This window comes from Oncorhynchus keta, chromosome 10 (assembly GCF_023373465.1).
Source record: "Oncorhynchus keta strain PuntledgeMale-10-30-2019 chromosome 10, Oket_V2, whole genome shotgun sequence".
Classification (NCBI taxonomy): Eukaryota; Metazoa; Chordata; class Actinopteri; order Salmoniformes; family Salmonidae; genus Oncorhynchus; species Oncorhynchus keta.
Window position 1 is genome coordinate 83,417,087 of NC_068430.1, and position 17,322 is coordinate 83,434,408.

Below are 17,322 nucleotides of genomic sequence, written 5' to 3' on the forward strand. Positions count from 1 at the left end.
ATATATAAACCCATCTCTTATTCTCTATGCTGACTGTACAGTATATATATAAACCCATCTCTTATTCTCTATGCTGACTGTACAGTATATATATAAACCCATCTCTTATTCTCTATGCTGACTGTACAGTATATAAAAACCCATCTCTTATTCTCTATGCTGACTGTACAGTATATATATAAACCCATCTCTTATTCTCTATGCTGACTGTACAGTATATATAAACCCATCTCTTATTCTCTATGCTGACTGTACAGTATATAAACCCATCTCTTATTCTCTATGCTGACTGTACAGTATATATATAAACCCATCTCTTATTCTCTATGCTGACTGTACAGTATATAAACCCATCTCTTATTCTCTATAATGACTGTACAGTATATATATAAACCCATCTCTTATTCTCTATGCTGACTGTACAGTATATATATAAACCCATCTCTTATTCTCTATGCTGACTGTACAGTATGTATATAAACCCATCTCTTATTCTCTATAATGACTGTACAGTATATATATAAACCCATCTCTTATTCTCTATGCTGACTGTACAGTATATATATAAACCCATCTCTTATTCTCTATGCTGACTGTACAGTATATATATAAACCCATCTCTTATTCTCTATGCTGACTGTACAGTATATATATAAACCCATCTCTTATTCTCTATGCTGACTGTACAGTATGTATATAAACCCATCTCTTATTCTCTATGCTGACTGTACAGTATATATATAAACCCATCTCTTATTCTCTATGCTGACTGTACAGTATATAAACCCATCTCTTATTCTCTATGCTGACTGTACAGTATATATATAAACCCATCTCTTATTCTCTATGCTGACTGACTGTACAGTATATATATAAACCCATCTCTTATTCTCTATGCTGACTGTACAGTATATATATAAACCCATCTCTTATTCTCTATGCTGACTGTACAGTATATATATAAACCCATCTCTTATTCTCTATAATGACTGTACAGTATATAAACCCATCTCTTATTCTCTATGCTGACTGTACAGTATATATATAAACCCATCTCTTATTCTCTATGCTGACTGTACAGTATATAAAACCCATCTCTTATTCTCTATGCTGACTGTACAGTATATATATAAACCCATCTCTTATTCTCTATGCTGACTGTACAGTATATATATAAACCCATCTCTTATTCTCTATGCTGACTGTATATATAAACCCATCTCTTATTCTCTATGCTGACTGTACAGTATATATATAAACCCATCTCTTATTCTCTATGCTGACTGTACAGTATATAAAAACCCATCTCTTATTCTCTATGCTGACTGTACAGTATATATATAAACCCATCTCTTATTCTCTATGCTGACTGTACAGTATATATATAAACCCATCTCTTATTCTCTATGCTGACTGTACAGTATATATAAACCCATCTTTTATTCTCTATGCTGACTGTACAGTATATATATAAACCCATCTCTTATTCTCTATGCTGACTGTACAGTATATATAAACCCATCTCTTATTCTCTATGCTGACTGTACAGTATATATATAAACCCATCTCTTATTCTCTATGCTGACTGTACAGTATATATATAAACCCATCTCTTATTCTCTATGCTGACTGTACAGTATATAAACCCATCTCTTATTCTCTATGCTGACTGTACAGTATATATATAAACCCATCTCTTATTCTCTATGCTGACTGTACAGTATATAAACCCATCTCTTATTCTCTATGCTGACTGTACAGTATATATAAACCCATCTCTTATTCTCTATGCTGACTGTACAGTATATATATAAACCCATCTCTTATTCTCTATGCTGACTGTACAGTATATATATAAACCCATCTCTTATTCTCTATGCTGACTGTACAGTATATATATAAACCCATCTCTTATTCTCTATGCTGACTGTACAGTATATATATAAACCCATCTCTTATTCTCTATGCTGACTGTACAGTATATAAAACCCATCTCTTATTCTCTATGCTGACTGTACAGTATATATATAAACCCATCTCTTATTCTCTATGCTGACTGTACAGTATATATATAAACCCATCTCTTATTCTCTATGCTGACTGTACAGTATATATATAAACCCATCTCTTATTCTCCATGCTGACTGTACAGTATATAAACCCATCTTTTATTCTCTATGCTGACTGTACAGTATATATATAAACCCATCTCTTATTCTCTATGCTGACTGTACAGTATATATATAAACCCATCTCTTATTCTCTATGCTGACTGTACAGTATATATATAAACCCATCTCTTATTCTCCATGCTGACTGTACAGTATATATATAAACCCATCTCTTATTCTCTATGCTGACTGTACAGTATATAAACCCATCTCTTATTCTCTATGCTGACTGTACAGTATATAAACCCATCTCTTATTCTCTATGCTGACTGTACAGTATATAAACCCATCTCTTATTCTCTATGCTGACTGTACAGTATGTCTATAAACCCATCTCTTATTCTCTATGCTGACGGTACAGTATATATATAAACCCATCTCTTATTCTCCATGCTGACTGTACAGTATATAAACCCATCTTTTATTCTCTATGCTGACTGTACAGTATATATAAAACCCATCTCTTATTCTCTATGCTGACTGTACAGTCTATATATAAACCCATCTCTTATTCTCTATGCTGACTATACAGTATATATATAAACCCATCTCTTATTCTCTATGCTGACTGTACAGTATATATATAAACCCATCTCTTATTCTCTATGCTGACTGTACAGTATATATATAAACCCATCTCTTATTCTCTATGCTGACTGTACAGTATATATATAAACCCATCTCTTATTCTCTATGCTGACTGTACAGTATATAAACCCATCTCTTATTCTCTATGCTGACTGTACAGTATATAAACCCATCTCTTATTCTCTATGCTGACTGTACAGTATATAAACCCATCTCTTATTCTCTATGCTGACTGTACAGTATATAAAAACCATCTCTTATCTCTTATTCTCTATGCTGACTGTACAGTATATAAATTCTCTATGCTGACTGTACCCCATCTCTTATTCTCTATGCTGACTGTACAGTATATAAACCCATCTCTTATTCTCTATGCTGACTGTACAGTATATAAACCCATCTCTTATTCTCTATGCTGAACAGTATATATATAAACCCATCTCTTATTCTCTATGCTGACTGTACAGTATATAAACCCATCTCTTATTCTCTATACTGACTGTACAGTATATATATAAACCCATCTCTTATTCTCTATGCTGACTGTACAGTATATATATAAACCCATCTCTTATTCTCTATGCTGACTGTACAGTATATATATAAACCCATCTCTTATTCTCTATGCTGACTATACAGTATTTACACTGCTCAAAAAAATAAAGGGAACACTTAAACAACACAATGTAACTCCAAGTCGATCACACTTCTGTGAAATCAAACTGTCCACGTAGGAAGCGACACTGATTGACAATAAATTTCACATGCTGTTGTGCAAATGAAATAGACAACAGGTGGAAATTATAGGCAATTAGCAAGACACCCCCAATAAAGGAGTGGTTCTGCAGGTGGTGACCACAGACCACTTCTCAGTTCCTATGCTTCCTGGCTGATGTTTTGGTCACTTTTGAATGCTGGCGGTGCTTTCACTCTAGTGGTAGCATGAGACGGAGTCTACAACACACACAAGTGGCTCAGGTAGTGCAGCTCATCCAGGATGGCACATCAATGCGAGGTTTGCTGTGTCTGTCAGCGTAGTGTCCAGAGCATGGAGTGTCCAGAGCATGGAGGCGCTACCAGGAGACAGGCCAGTACATCAGGAGAAGTGGAGGAGGCCGTAGGAGGGCAACAACCCAGCAGCAGGACCGCTACCTCCACCTTTGTGCAAGGAGGAGCAGGAGGACGACTACCTGCTGCTAGGAGGGCTCTGGCAGTGCTCCTCCTGCTCCTCTTTGCACCACTACTTTGTGCAAGGAGGAGCAGGAGGAGCACTGCCAGAGCCCTGCAAAATGACTTCCAGCAGGCCACAAATGTGCACGTGTCTGCTCAAACGGTCAGAAACAGACTCCATGAGGGTGGTACGAGGGCCCGACGTCCACAGGTGGGGGTTGTGCTTACAGCCCAACACCGTGCAGGACGTTTGGCATTTGCCAGAGAACACCAAGATTGGCAAATTTGCCACTGGCGCCCTGTGCTCTTCACAGATGAAAGCAGGTTCACACTGAGCACATGTGACAGACGTGACAGAGTCTGGAGACGCCGTGGAGAACGTTCTGCTGCCTGCAACATCCTCCAGCATGACCGGTTTGGCGGTGGGTCAGTCAGGGTGTGGGGTGTCATTTCTTTGGGGGGCCGCACAGCCCTCCTTGTGCTCGCTAGAGGTAGCCTGACTGCCATTAGGTACCGAGATGAGAACCTCAGAACCCTTGTGAGACCATATGCTGGTGCGGTTGGCCCTGGTTCCTCCTAATGCAAGACAATGCGAGACCTCATGTGGCTGGAGTGTGTCAGCATTTCCTGCAAGAGGAAGGCATTGATGCTATGGACTGGCCCGCCCATTCCCCACACCTGAATCCAATTGAGCACATCTGGGACATCATGTCTCGCTCCATCCACCAACGCCATGTTGCACCACAGACTGTCCAGGAGTTGGCGGATGCTTTAGTCCAGGTCTGGGAGGAGATCCCTCAGGAGACCATCCGCCACCTCATCAGGAGCATGCCCAGGCGTTGTAGGGAGGTCATCCAGGCACATGGAGGCCACACACACTACTGAGCCTCATTTTGACTTGTTTTAAGGACATGACATCAAAGTTGGATCAGCCTGTAGTGTGGTTTTCCACTTTAATTTTGAGTGTGACTCCAAATCCAGACCTCCATGGGTTGATACATTTGATTTCCATTGATCGTTTTTGTGTGATTTTGTTGTCAGCACATTCAACTATGTAAAGAAAAAAGTATTTAATAAGAATATTTCATTCATTCAGATCTAGGATGTGTTATTTTAGTGTTCCCTTTATTTTTTTGAGCAGTCAGTTAGGTTGTCATTGAAAATAAGAAAATAAGAATTTGTTTTTAACTGACTTGCCTAGTTAAATAAAGGTTAAAAAAAAACAATAATAATAATAAAAAATAATAAAAGACCTAAAATATCCAGCTCTCCTTCAAACTCACTAACTTCTGCAACTGGTCCTATGAACGGGACAGTCTGAGGGAATAACCCTCCTTTCTCTATTTCTCCCTGTTCCCTCTATTCTCTCTTTCTCTATTTCTCCCTGTTCCCTCTATTCTCTCTTTCTCTATTTCTCCCTGTTCCCTCTATTCTCTCTTTCTCTATTTCTCCCTGTTCCCTCTGTTCTCTATTTCTCCCTGTTCCCTCTGTTCTCTCTTTCTCTATTTCTCCCTGTTCCCTCTATTCTCTCTTTCTCTATTTCTCCCTGTTCCCTCTATTCTCTCTTTCTCTATTTCTCCCTGTTCCCTCTATTCTCTCTTTCTCTATTTCTCCCTGTTCCCTCTATTCTCTCTTTCTTTATTTCTCCCTGTTCCCTCTATTCTCTCTTTCTCTATTTCTCCCTGTTCCCTCTATTCTCTCTTTCTCTATTTCTCCCTGTTCCCTCTATTCTCTCTTTCTCTATTTCTCCCTGTTCCCTCTATTCTCTCTTTCTCTATTTCTCCCTGTTCCCTCTATTCTCTCTTTCTCTATTTCTCCCTGTTCCCTCTATTCTCTCTTTCTCTATTTCTCCCTGTTCCCTCTATTCTCTCTTTCTCTATTTCTCCCTGTTCCCTCTATTCTCTCTTTCTCTATTTCTCCCTGTTCCCTCTATTCTCTCTTTCTCTATTTCTCCCTGTTCCCTCTATTCTCTCTTTCTCTATTTCTCCCTGTTCCCTCTATTCTCTCTTTCTCTATTTCTCCCTGTTCCCTCTATTCTCTCTTTCTCTATTTCTCCCTGTTCCCTCTATTCTCTCTTTCTCTATTTCTCCCTGTTCCCTCTATTCTCTCTTTCTCTATTTCTCCTGTTCCCTCTATTCTCTCTTTCTCTATTTCTCCCTGTTCCCTCTATTCTCTCTTTCTCTATTTCTCCCCCTGTTCCCTCTATTCTCTCTTTCTCTATTTCTCCCGGTTCCCTCTATTCTCTCTTTCTCTATTTCTCCCTGTTCCCTCTATTCTCTCTTTCTCTATTTCTCCCTGTTCCCTCTGTTCTCTATTTCTCCCTGTTCCCTCTGTTCTCTCTTTCTCTGTTCTCTATCTCTGTTCTCCCTGTTCCCTCTATTCTCTCTTTCTCTGTTCTCTATCTCTGTTCTCTCTGTACTCTCCATTCTCTCTTTCTCTCTTTTCTCGCTTTCTCTCTTTCTCTGTTCTCTCTGTTCTCTATCTCTGTTCTCTCTGTTCTCTCTGTTCTCTCTGTTCTCTCTTTCTCTCTGTTCTCTATCTCTGTTCTCTCTCTCTCTGTTCTCTCTTTCTCTCTGTTCTATCTGTTCTCTCTCTCCCTCTCTCTTTGTTTTCTCTCTCTGTTCTCTCTCTTTTCTTTTCTCTCTCTCTCTCTCTCTCTCTCTCTCTCTCTCTCTCTCTCTCTCTCTCTCTCTCTCTCTCTCTCCCTCTCTTACTCTCTCTCTCTCTCTCTCTCTCTCTCTCTCTCCTCTCTCTCTCTCAGGGTGACAGGGGTTTTGACGGCTTGCCAGGTCTTCCAGGACACAAGGGACACAGGGTGAGTAACTGTATATTTCAACTTTCTATCTTTGATAATGTGACTGTCATGATTATTCTCTTAACCAGTCCTGTGTATGTAATGTGTTCTCTCTCTCTCTCTGTCTCTCTCTGTCTCTCTCTCTCTCTCTCTCTCTCTCTCTCTCTCTCTCTCTGTCTCTGTCTCTCTCTCGCTCTGTCTCTGTCTCTGTCTCTCTCTCTCTCTCTCTCTCTCTCTCTCTCTCTCTCTCTCTCTGTCTCTGTCTCTGTCTCTCTGTTCTCTCTCTCTCTCTCTCTCTCTCTCTCTCTCTCTCTCTCTCTCTCTCTCTCTGTCTCTGTCACTGTCTCTCTCTGTTCTCTCTCTCTCTCTGTTCTCTCTGTTCTCTCTCTGTCTCTCTGTCTCTCTCTCTCTCTCTCTGTCTCTGTCACTGTCTCTCTCTGTTCTCTCTCTCTCTCTCTCTCTCTCTCTCTCTCTCTCTCTCTATGTCTCTCTCTCTCTCTCTCTCTCTCTCTCTCTCTCTGTCACTGTCTCTCTCTGTTCTCTCTCTCTCTCTCTCTCTCTCTCTCTCTCTCTCTCTGTCTCTGTCTCTGTCTCTGTCACTGTCACTGTCTCTCTCTGTTCTCTCTCTCTCTCTCTCTCTCTCTCTCTCTCTCTCTCTCTCTCTGTCTCTGTCTCTGTCTCTGTCTCTGTCACTGTCTGTCTCTCTCTGTTCTCTCTGTCTCTCTCTCTCTCTCTCTCTCTCTCTCTCTCTCTCTCTCTCTCTCTCTGTCTCTGTCTCTGTCTCTGTCACTGTCACTCTCTCTCTGTTCTCTCTCTCTCTCTCTCTCTCTCTCTCTCTCTCTCTCTCTCTCTCTCTCTCTCTCTCTGTTCTCTCTCTCTGTTCTCTCTCTCTCTGTTCTCTCTCTCTCTCTCTCTCTCTCTCTGTTCTCTGTTCTCTGTTCTCTCTGTTCCCTCTTTCTCTGATCTCTCTCTGTTCCCTCTCTCTCTCTCTGTTCTCTGTTCTCTGTTCTCTCTGTTCTCTCTCTCCCCCTCTCCCTCTCTCTCTCTCTCTGCCTCTCAGGGGGAGATAGGAAAACCAGGCCCCCACGGTACTCTTGGGCTGTCAGGAGAGAGGGTAAGACGTTTGTGTGTGTATGTGTTTTACATATTAACGCGTGTGTGTGTGTGTTTTACATATTAACCTGTATGTGTGTGTTTTACATATTAACCTGTATGTGTGTGTTTTACATATTAACCTGTATGTGTGTGTTTTACATATTAACCTGTATGTGTGTGTTTTACATATTAACCTGTATGTGTGTGTTTTACATATTAACCTGTATGTGTGTGTTTTACATATTAACCTGTATGTGTGTGTTTTACATATTAACCTGTATGTGTGTGTTTTACATATTAACCTGTATGTGTGTGTTTTACATATTAACGTGTGTGTGTTTTACATATTAACCTGTATGTGTGTGTTTTACATATTAACGTGTGTGTGTTTTACATATTAGCCTGTATGTGTGTGTTTTACATATTAACCTGTATGTGTGTGTTTTACATATTAACCTGTATGTGTGTGTTTTACATATTAACCTGTATGTGTGTGTTTTACATATTAACCTGTATGTGTGTGTTTTACATATTAACCTGTATGTGTGTGTTTTACATATTAACCTGTATGTGTGTGATTTACATATTAACGTGTATGTGTGTGTTTTACATATTAACCTGTATGTGTGTGTTTTACATATTAACCTGTATGTGTGTGTTTTACATATTAACGTGTGTGTGTTGCATGTGTTTATTTAATGTGTGTGTGTTTTAGGGTTCCGAAGGACAACCAGGACCAAGAGGACAGCCAGGTGATGCTGTGAGTGTTCACGCACGATCGCAGACGCACACACTGGAAATTGACTATTGATTGGTTTATAATTGATTGCTGTGTGATCGTAAAAACCTTTGATCTTTGACCTCCAGGGTTCCAGAGGGTTGAACGGACCCAGAGGTCACACTGGCCCTACAGGTCAGCCTGTGAGTATGACCTTTCACCTTTGACCCTATCTCTGACCCGTAACCAGTCTGACCCTATCTACAGCATTTCCCCCTCATCCTAGTCCTCATCCAAGCCTGAGAAAATAGACATCGTCCCAAATGGCACCCAATTCCCTATTTGGTGCCTTCTGGACCCTGGTCAAAGTGACTCTGCAGTTTGGGACTCAGAAACACACTTCATCCTTACTGTAGACATAAAGACTTCATCCTTACTATACTGTAGACCTACAGACTTCATCCTTACTATACTGTAGACCTACAGCCTTCATCCTTACTATAATGTAGACCTACAGACTTCATCCTTACTATACTGTAGACCTACAGACTTCATCCTTACTATACTGTAGACCTACAGACTTCATCCTTACTATACTGTAGACCTACAGACTTCCTCCTTACTATAATGTAGACCTACAGACTTCATCCTTACTATACTGTAGACCTACAGACTTCATCCTTACTATAATGTAGACCTACAGACTTCATCCTTACTATACTGTAGACCTACAGACTTCATCCTTACTATACTGTAGACCTACAGACTTCATCCTTACTATACTGTAGACCTACAGACTTCCTCCTTACTATAATGTAGACCTACAGACTTCATCCTTACTATACTGTAGACCTACAGACTTCCTCCTTACTATAATGTAGACCTACAGACTTCATCCTTACTATACTGTAGACCTACAGACTTCATCCTTACTATAATGTAGACCTACATACTTCATCCTTACTATACTGTAGACCTACAGACTTCATCCTTACTATACTGTAGACCTACAGACTTCATCCTTACTATAATGTAGACCTACAGACTTCATCCTTACTATAATGTAGACCTACAGACTTCATCCTTACTATAATGTAGACCTACAGACTTCATCCTTACTATACTGTAGACCTACAGACTTCATCCTTACTATACTGTAGACCTACAGACTTCATCCTTACTATACTGTAGACCTACAGACTTCATCCTTACTATACTGTAGACCTACAGACTTCATCCTTACTATACTGTAGACCTACAGACTTCATCCTTACTATACTGTAGACCTACAGACTTCATCCTTACTATAATGTAGACCTACAGACTTCATCCTTACTATAATGTAGACCTACAGACTTCATCCTTACTATACTGTAGACCTACAGACTTCATCCTTACTATACTGTAGACCTAAAGGCTTTGTAGTTGTTGCTCCAGTTCTCATTAAAACATGAACCCTGACCTCAACTCCAACCTGTCTCCACTTGCTGCTAACAAACTGTGTTATGGTAATGATACATATGTTGACGTTACATTAAACATGTTAACATCTTTATCAGATTAGAAGACATTAGGTATTAGGCTTCTGTCTGTCTGCCAATATAACACCTTTCAACATGTAGTCTGTGACCTGCGGGTGTTACATGTCGGTTACAGCTGTTCTAACCACACACACACACACACACACACACACACACACACACACACACACACACACACACACACACACACACACACACACACACACACACACACACACACACACACACACACACACACACACACACACACACACACACACACACACACACACACACAGCAGAACAACTTCAATGCCTGAAGGCCTCACAGCCTGGTCTGATACCTGGATGTTTACTGCATCAATAAAGCGGTTGTTTCCTGGTGGAAGGAAGCCCTGCCAGCTCCCTCAGTTAGCTACAGCCTCACAGCCTGGTCTGATACCTGGATGTTTACTGGACAGACAACACTAATGACAATCTATCTCTCTTCAGTATCTCTTCTTCCAACTTTTTTGGTTGATTGACAGTTGTCCCTCTCTCCTCTTTCCCCTGTTTCCCCTATCCCCTCTCTCCTTTTTCTCCCCTTCTCTTTCCTCCCTCCCCAATCTCCCCCTCTCTGGCCTGTCTCCCCCTCTCTGGCCTGTCTCCCCCTCTTCCCCCTCTCTGGCCTGTCTCCCCCTCTCTGGCCTGTCTCCCCCTCTTCTCCCCTCTCTGGCCTGTCTCCCCTCTCTGGCCTGTCTCCCCCTCTTCCCCCTCTCTGGCCTGTCTCCCCCTCTCTGGCCTGTCTCCCCCTCTCTGGCCTGTCTCCCCCTCTCTGGCCTGTCTCCCCCTCTCTGGCCTGTCTCCCCCTCTTCCCCCCTCTCTGGCCTGTCTCTCCCTCTCTGGCCTGTCTCCCACTCTTCAGGGAATCCGAGGAGTGGATGGAATCCAAGGTTCCAAGGGAAACTTGGTGAGTGTGACGACTGAGACGTTCTAGAACCCTGTGTTTACATCAACTGGAAGAGTGGTGTCTATGATGCCATTTCCTCTGTCTACAGGGACCTCCGGGGGAGATGGGAGCATCCGGGCAGCAAGGAAACCCTGGGTTGCAGGTACACACACACACACACACACACACACACACACACATAAAAACACACACACTAGTGATGCGCTGGTTGACTCGTAACCGACAGTCCCCCGTGGTTATGTCCCCCGCGGTTATATCCGCGAGGCGGGCGGTTTAGCTTCATGGAATATTATGTGGATGAAGAGCGGGTGGGTGGTGGGCAGGTTGAATAAAGAGAAAACAAGTCACACACACATACACACACACATAAAAAAATAGGCTACAGTGAAGGTTTGTCTGTCATCATTTTCTATCTGTTGTTAGTGCCGGAGCCTCAGCCTCAGCTATAGCTAATAACTATATCTAATAATATAATAACTGTAATGGCCCAGATACACACCACTGACACAGAAAGGACCACGACAGACTTTAAATCAATAAGAGCAAAGCTGTGAAGTGGATAGTTGAAAACAAATGTAACGGAGGACCAGAACAGTAGTGTGATGTTTGGGGAAAGACTTGGTGAAGTGGTTAAAAGAGGACGATGGCACGTCAAGGGAGCTGTACTGTTCAGATGGGTTCAATGGAACAGGAGCCTGACTGACACCTGGATACCGACTGTAGGCCTGTAACCTCTCACATGGTCTATAACCTCTCACATAGTCTATAACCTCTCACATAGTCTATAACCTCTCACATAGTCTATAACCTCTCACATAGTCTATAACCTCTCACATAGTCTATAACCTCTCACATGGTCTATAACCTCTCACATAGTCTATAACCTCTCACATAGTCTATAACCTCTCACATAGTCTATAACCTCTCACATAGTCTATAACCTCTCACATGGTCTATAACCTCTCACATAGTCTATAACCTCTCACATAGTCTATAACCTCTCACATAGTCTATAACCTCTCACATAGTCTATAACCTCTCACATAGTCTATAACCTCTCACATAGTCTATAACCTCTCACATGGTCTATAACCTCTCACATAGTCTATAACCTCTCACATAGTCTATAACCTCTCACATAGTCAATAACCTCTCACATAGTCTATAACCTCTAACATAGTCTATAACCTCTCATATAGTCTATAACCTCTCATATAGTCTGTAACCTCTCACATAGTCTATAACCTCTCACATAGTCTATAACCTCTCACATAGTCTATAACCTCTCACATAGTCTATAACCTCTCACATAGTCTATAACCTCTCACATAGTCTATAACCTCTCACATAGTCTATAACCTCTCACATAGTCTATAACCTCTCACATAGTCTATAACCTCTCACATGGTCTATAACCTCTCACATAGTCTATAACCTCTCACATAGTCTATAACCTCTCACATAGTCTATAACCTCTCACATAGTCTATAACCTCTAACATAGTCTATAACCTCTCACATAGTCTATAACCTCTCACATAGTCTATAACCTCTCACATAGTCTATAACCTCTCACATGGTCTATAACCTCTCACATAGTCTATAACCTCTCACATAGTCTATAACCTCTCACATAGTCTATAACCTCTCACATAGTCTATAACCTCTCACATAGTCTATAACCTCTCACATGGTCTATAACCTCTCACATAGTCTATAACCTCTCACATAGTCTATAACCTCTCACATAGTCTATAACCTCTCACATAGTCTATAACCTCTCACATAGTCTATAACCTCTCATATAGTCTGTAACCTCTCACATAGTCTATAACCTCTCACATAGTCTATAACCTCTCACATAGTCTATAACCTCTCACATAGTCTATAACCTCTCACATAGTCTATAACCTCTCACATAGTCTATAACCTCTCACATAGTCTATAACCTCTCACATAGTCTATAACCTCTCACATAGTCTATAACCTCTCACATAGTCTATAACCTCTCATATAGTCTGTAACCTCTCACATAGTCTATAACCTCTCACATAGTCTATAACCTCTCACATAGTCTATAACCTCTCACATAGTCTATAACCTCTCACATAGTCTATAACCTCTCACATAGTCTAATATCATATTAACTGTAGGTCTATAACCTCTCACATAGTCTATAACCTCTCACATAGTCTATAACCTCTCACATAGTCTATAACCTCTCATATAGTCTAATATCATATTAACTGTAGGTCTATAACCTCTCACATAGTCTATAACCTCTCACATAGTCTATAACCTCTCACATAGTCTATAACCTCTCACATAGTCTATAACCTCTCACATAGTCTATAACCTCTCACATAGTCTATAACCTCTCACATAGTCTATAACCTCTCACATAGTCTATAACCTCTCACATAGTCTATAACCTCTCACATAGTCTAATATCATATTAACTGTAGGTCTATAACCTCTCACATAGTCTATAACCTCTCACATAGTCTATAACCTCTCACATAGTCTATAACCTCTCACATAGTCTATAACCTCTCACATAGTCTATAACCTCTCACATAGTCTATAACCTCTCACATAGTCTATAACCTCTCACATAGTCTATAACCTCTCACATAGTCTATAACCTCTCACATAGTCTAATATCATATTAACTGTAGGTCTATAACCTCTCACATAGTCTATAACCTCTCACATAGTCTATAACCTCTCACATAGTCTATAACCTCTCACATATTAACTGTAGGTCTATAACCTCTCACATAGTCTATAACCTCTCACATAGTCTATAACCTCTCACATAGTCTATAACCTCTCACATAGTCTAATATCATATTAACTGTAGGTCTATAACCTCTCACATAGTCTATAACCTCTCACATAGTCTATAACCTCTCACATAGTCTATAACCTCTCACATAGTCTATAACCTCTCACATAGTCTATAACCTCTCACATAGTCTATAACCTCTCACATAGTCTAATATCATATTAACTGTAGGTCTATAACCTCTCACATAGTCTATAACCTCTCATATAGTCTATAACCTCTCACATAGTCTATAACCTCTCACATAGTCTATAACCTCTCACATAGTCTATAACCTCTCACATAGTCTATAACCTCTCACATAGTCTATAACCTCTCACATAGTCTATAACCTCTCACATAGTCTATAACCTCTCATATAGTCTATAACCTCTCACATAGTCTATAACCTCTCACATAGTCTATAACCTCTCACATAGTCTATAACCTCTCACATAGTCTATAACCTCTCACAAAAGAGCATAAAGAGCAAAATTATTGATTATTATTATTTTTATCATTATATATTATTGTTTGTGCCCTGGTCCTATAAGAGCTCTTTGTCACTTCCCACGAGCCGGGTTGTGACGACAACTCTCACTCATTCTTATGTTTAATAAATGTATTGTGTAGTGTGTTTGGCAGGCTTACAATGATGGCAAAAAAACAACATTTGAGAGTACGCTAACCCTGGTGCTAGAGGGGGTACAGCTGGAGGTTGAATGTTTGAAGGGGTATGGATCTATATAGATTTAGAGGGGGTACATCTGGAGGTTTGAATGTTTGAAGGGGTATGGGTCTATATAGATTTAGAGGGGGTACAGCTGGAGGTTGAATGTTTGAAGGGGTATGGGTCTATATAGATTTAGAGGGGGTACAGCTGGAGGTTGAATGTTTGAAGGGGTATGGGTCTATATAGATTTAGAGGGGGTACATCTGGAGGTTGAATGTTTGAAGGGGTATGGGTCTATATAGATTTAGAGGGGGTACAGCTGGAGGTTGAATGTTTGAAGGGGTATGGGTCTATATAGATTTAGAGGGGGTACAGCTGGAGGTTGAATGTTTGAAGGGGTATGGGTCTATATAGATTTAGAGGGGGTACATCTGGAGGTTGAATGTTTGAAGGGGTATGGGTCTATATAGATTTAGAGGGGGTACAGCTGGAGGTTTGAATGTTTGAAGGGGTATGGGTCTATATAGATTTAGAGGGGGTACAGCTGGAGGTTTGAATGTTTGAAGGGGTATGGGTCTATATAGATTTAGAGGGGGTACATCTGGAGGTTGAATGTTTGAAGGGGTATGGGTCTATATAGATTTAGAGGGGGTACAGCTGGAGGTTTGAATGTTTGAAGGGGTACGGGACTATATAGATTTAGAGGGGGTACATCTGGAGGTTGAATGTTTGAAGGGGTATGGGTCTATATAGATTTAGAGGGGGTACAGCTGGGGGTTTGAATGTTTGAAGGGGTACAGGACTATATAGATTTAGAGGGGGTACAGCTGGAGGTTTGAATGTTTGAAGGGGTACAGGACTATATAGATTTAGAGGGGGTACAGCTGGAGGTTTGAAGGGGTACGGGACTATATAGTTTTAGAGGGGGTACAGCTGGAGGTTGAAGGTTTGAAGGGGTATGGGACTATATATTTTTAGAGGGGGTACATCTGGAGGGTTGAATGTTTGAAGGGGTACAGGACTATATAAAGTTTGGGAACCACTGGTCTAGGACAACAACTAATGGCAGAAGTGAAGCTGCATGTATCTAAGTATAGACCCAAGTTGACTTACAAAGAGCCTTCCAAAATGTCGTAAATGATAAGCAGAAACAGAGGCCTGTCTGAAAATGTCTGTCAACATTGTTTGACACCATTTCTGACTGTACAGTGGATTTTCTAAATTAGCAGGTTAGGGTCAGGTTAGGGTCAGGTTAGGGTCAGTTTAGGGTCAGGTTAGGGTCAGGTTAGGGTCAGGTTAGGGTCAGGTTAGGGTCAGGTTAGGGTCAGGTTAGGGTCAGGTTAGGGTCAGGTTAGGGTCAGGTTAGGGTTAGGTTAGGGTCAGGTTAGGGTCAGGTTAGGGTCAGGTTAGGGTCAGGTTAGGGTCAGGTTAGGGTCAGGTTAGGGTCAGGTTAGGGTCAGGTTAGGGTCAGGTTAGGGTCAGGTTAGGGTTAGGTTAGGGTCAGGTTAGGGTCAGGTTAGGGTCAGGTTAGGGTCAGGTTAGGGTCAGGTTAGGGTCAGATTAGGGTCAGGTTAGGGTCAGGTTAGGGTCAGGTTAGGGTCAGGTTAGGGTCAGGTTAGGGTCAGGTTAGGGTCAGGTTAGGGTCAGGTTAGGGTCAGGTTAGGGTCAGGTTAGGGTCAGGTTAGGGTCAGGTTAGGGTCAGGTTAGGGTCAGGTTAGGGTCAGGATAGGGTTAGGTTAGGGTCAGGCTAGGGTCAGGTTAGGTTAGGGTCAGGTTAGGGTCAGGTTAGGGTCAGGCTCGTCACATGTAGTCAGGCTTTGGCCAATGGGTAATTAGCGGGCGGGTTGAACAAACAGCATCTGACCGGCGCTTCATTATCACACCGACACTCTGAACTCCCTCTGTCTGTCTCTAACAGGGGTTTCCTGGTCCTCAGGGCCTGGTGGGCTTGCCAGGACTTAAGACACTCTTAACTCCCTCTGTCTGTCTGTCTGTCTCAAACAGGGGTTTCCTGGTCCTCAGGGCCTGGTGGGCTTGCCAGGACTTAAGACACTCTTAACTCCCTCTGTCTGTCTATAACAGTGGTTTCCTGCTCCTCAGGGCCTGGTGGGCTTGCCAGGACTTAAGACACTCTTAACTCCCTCTGTCTGTCTGTCTCAAACAGGGGTTTCCTGGTCCTCAGGGCCTGGTGGGCTTGCCAGGACTTAAGACACTCTTAACTCCCTCTGTCTGTCTGTCTGTCTGTCTGTCTGTCTGTCTCTAACAGGGGTTTCCTGGTCCTCAGGGCCTTGTGGGCTTGCCAGGACTTAAGGTAGGACTGTCCTAAATATGTTGTCAACATATACTGGATATTAAACATGTCAAAGTTAAGGTAGGACTGTCCTACCATATTAAACATGATAAAGTTAAGGTAGGACTGTCCTACCATATTAAACATGATAAAGTTAAGGTAGGACTGTCCTACCATATTAAACATGATAAAGTTAAGGTAGGACTGTCCTACCATATTAAACATGATAAAGTTAAGGTAGGACTGTCCTACCATATTAAACATGATAAAGTTAAGGTAGGACTGTCCTACCATATTAAACATGATAAAGTTAAGGTAGGACTGTCCTGCCATATTAAACATGTTAAAGTTAAGGTAGGACTGTCCTACCATATTAAACATGTCTAAGTTAAGGTAGGACTGTCCTACCATATTAAACATGTTAAAGTTAAGGTAGGACTGTCCTACCATATTAAACATGATAAAGTTAAGGTAGGACTGTCCTACCATATTAAACATGTCAGGTAGGACTGTCCTACCATATTAAAC

The 17,322-nt window shown here is 41.4% G+C and overlaps 1 protein-coding gene across 1 annotated transcript in view; it reads left to right on the forward strand.

Moving 5' to 3' along the window:
- Positions 1-17,322, forward strand: part of LOC118383952 (collagen alpha-1(XI) chain-like) — a 164,846-nt gene that overhangs the window by 43,702 nt on the left and 103,822 nt on the right. The window contains 7 exon segments of the mRNA XM_052526138.1: positions 6,691-6,744; positions 7,784-7,837; positions 8,534-8,578; positions 8,686-8,739; positions 10,961-11,005; positions 11,094-11,147; positions 16,771-16,815. Of these exon segments, the coding sequence (XP_052382098.1) occupies positions 6,691-6,744; positions 7,784-7,837; positions 8,534-8,578; positions 8,686-8,739; positions 10,961-11,005; positions 11,094-11,147; positions 16,771-16,815 (351 nt within the window).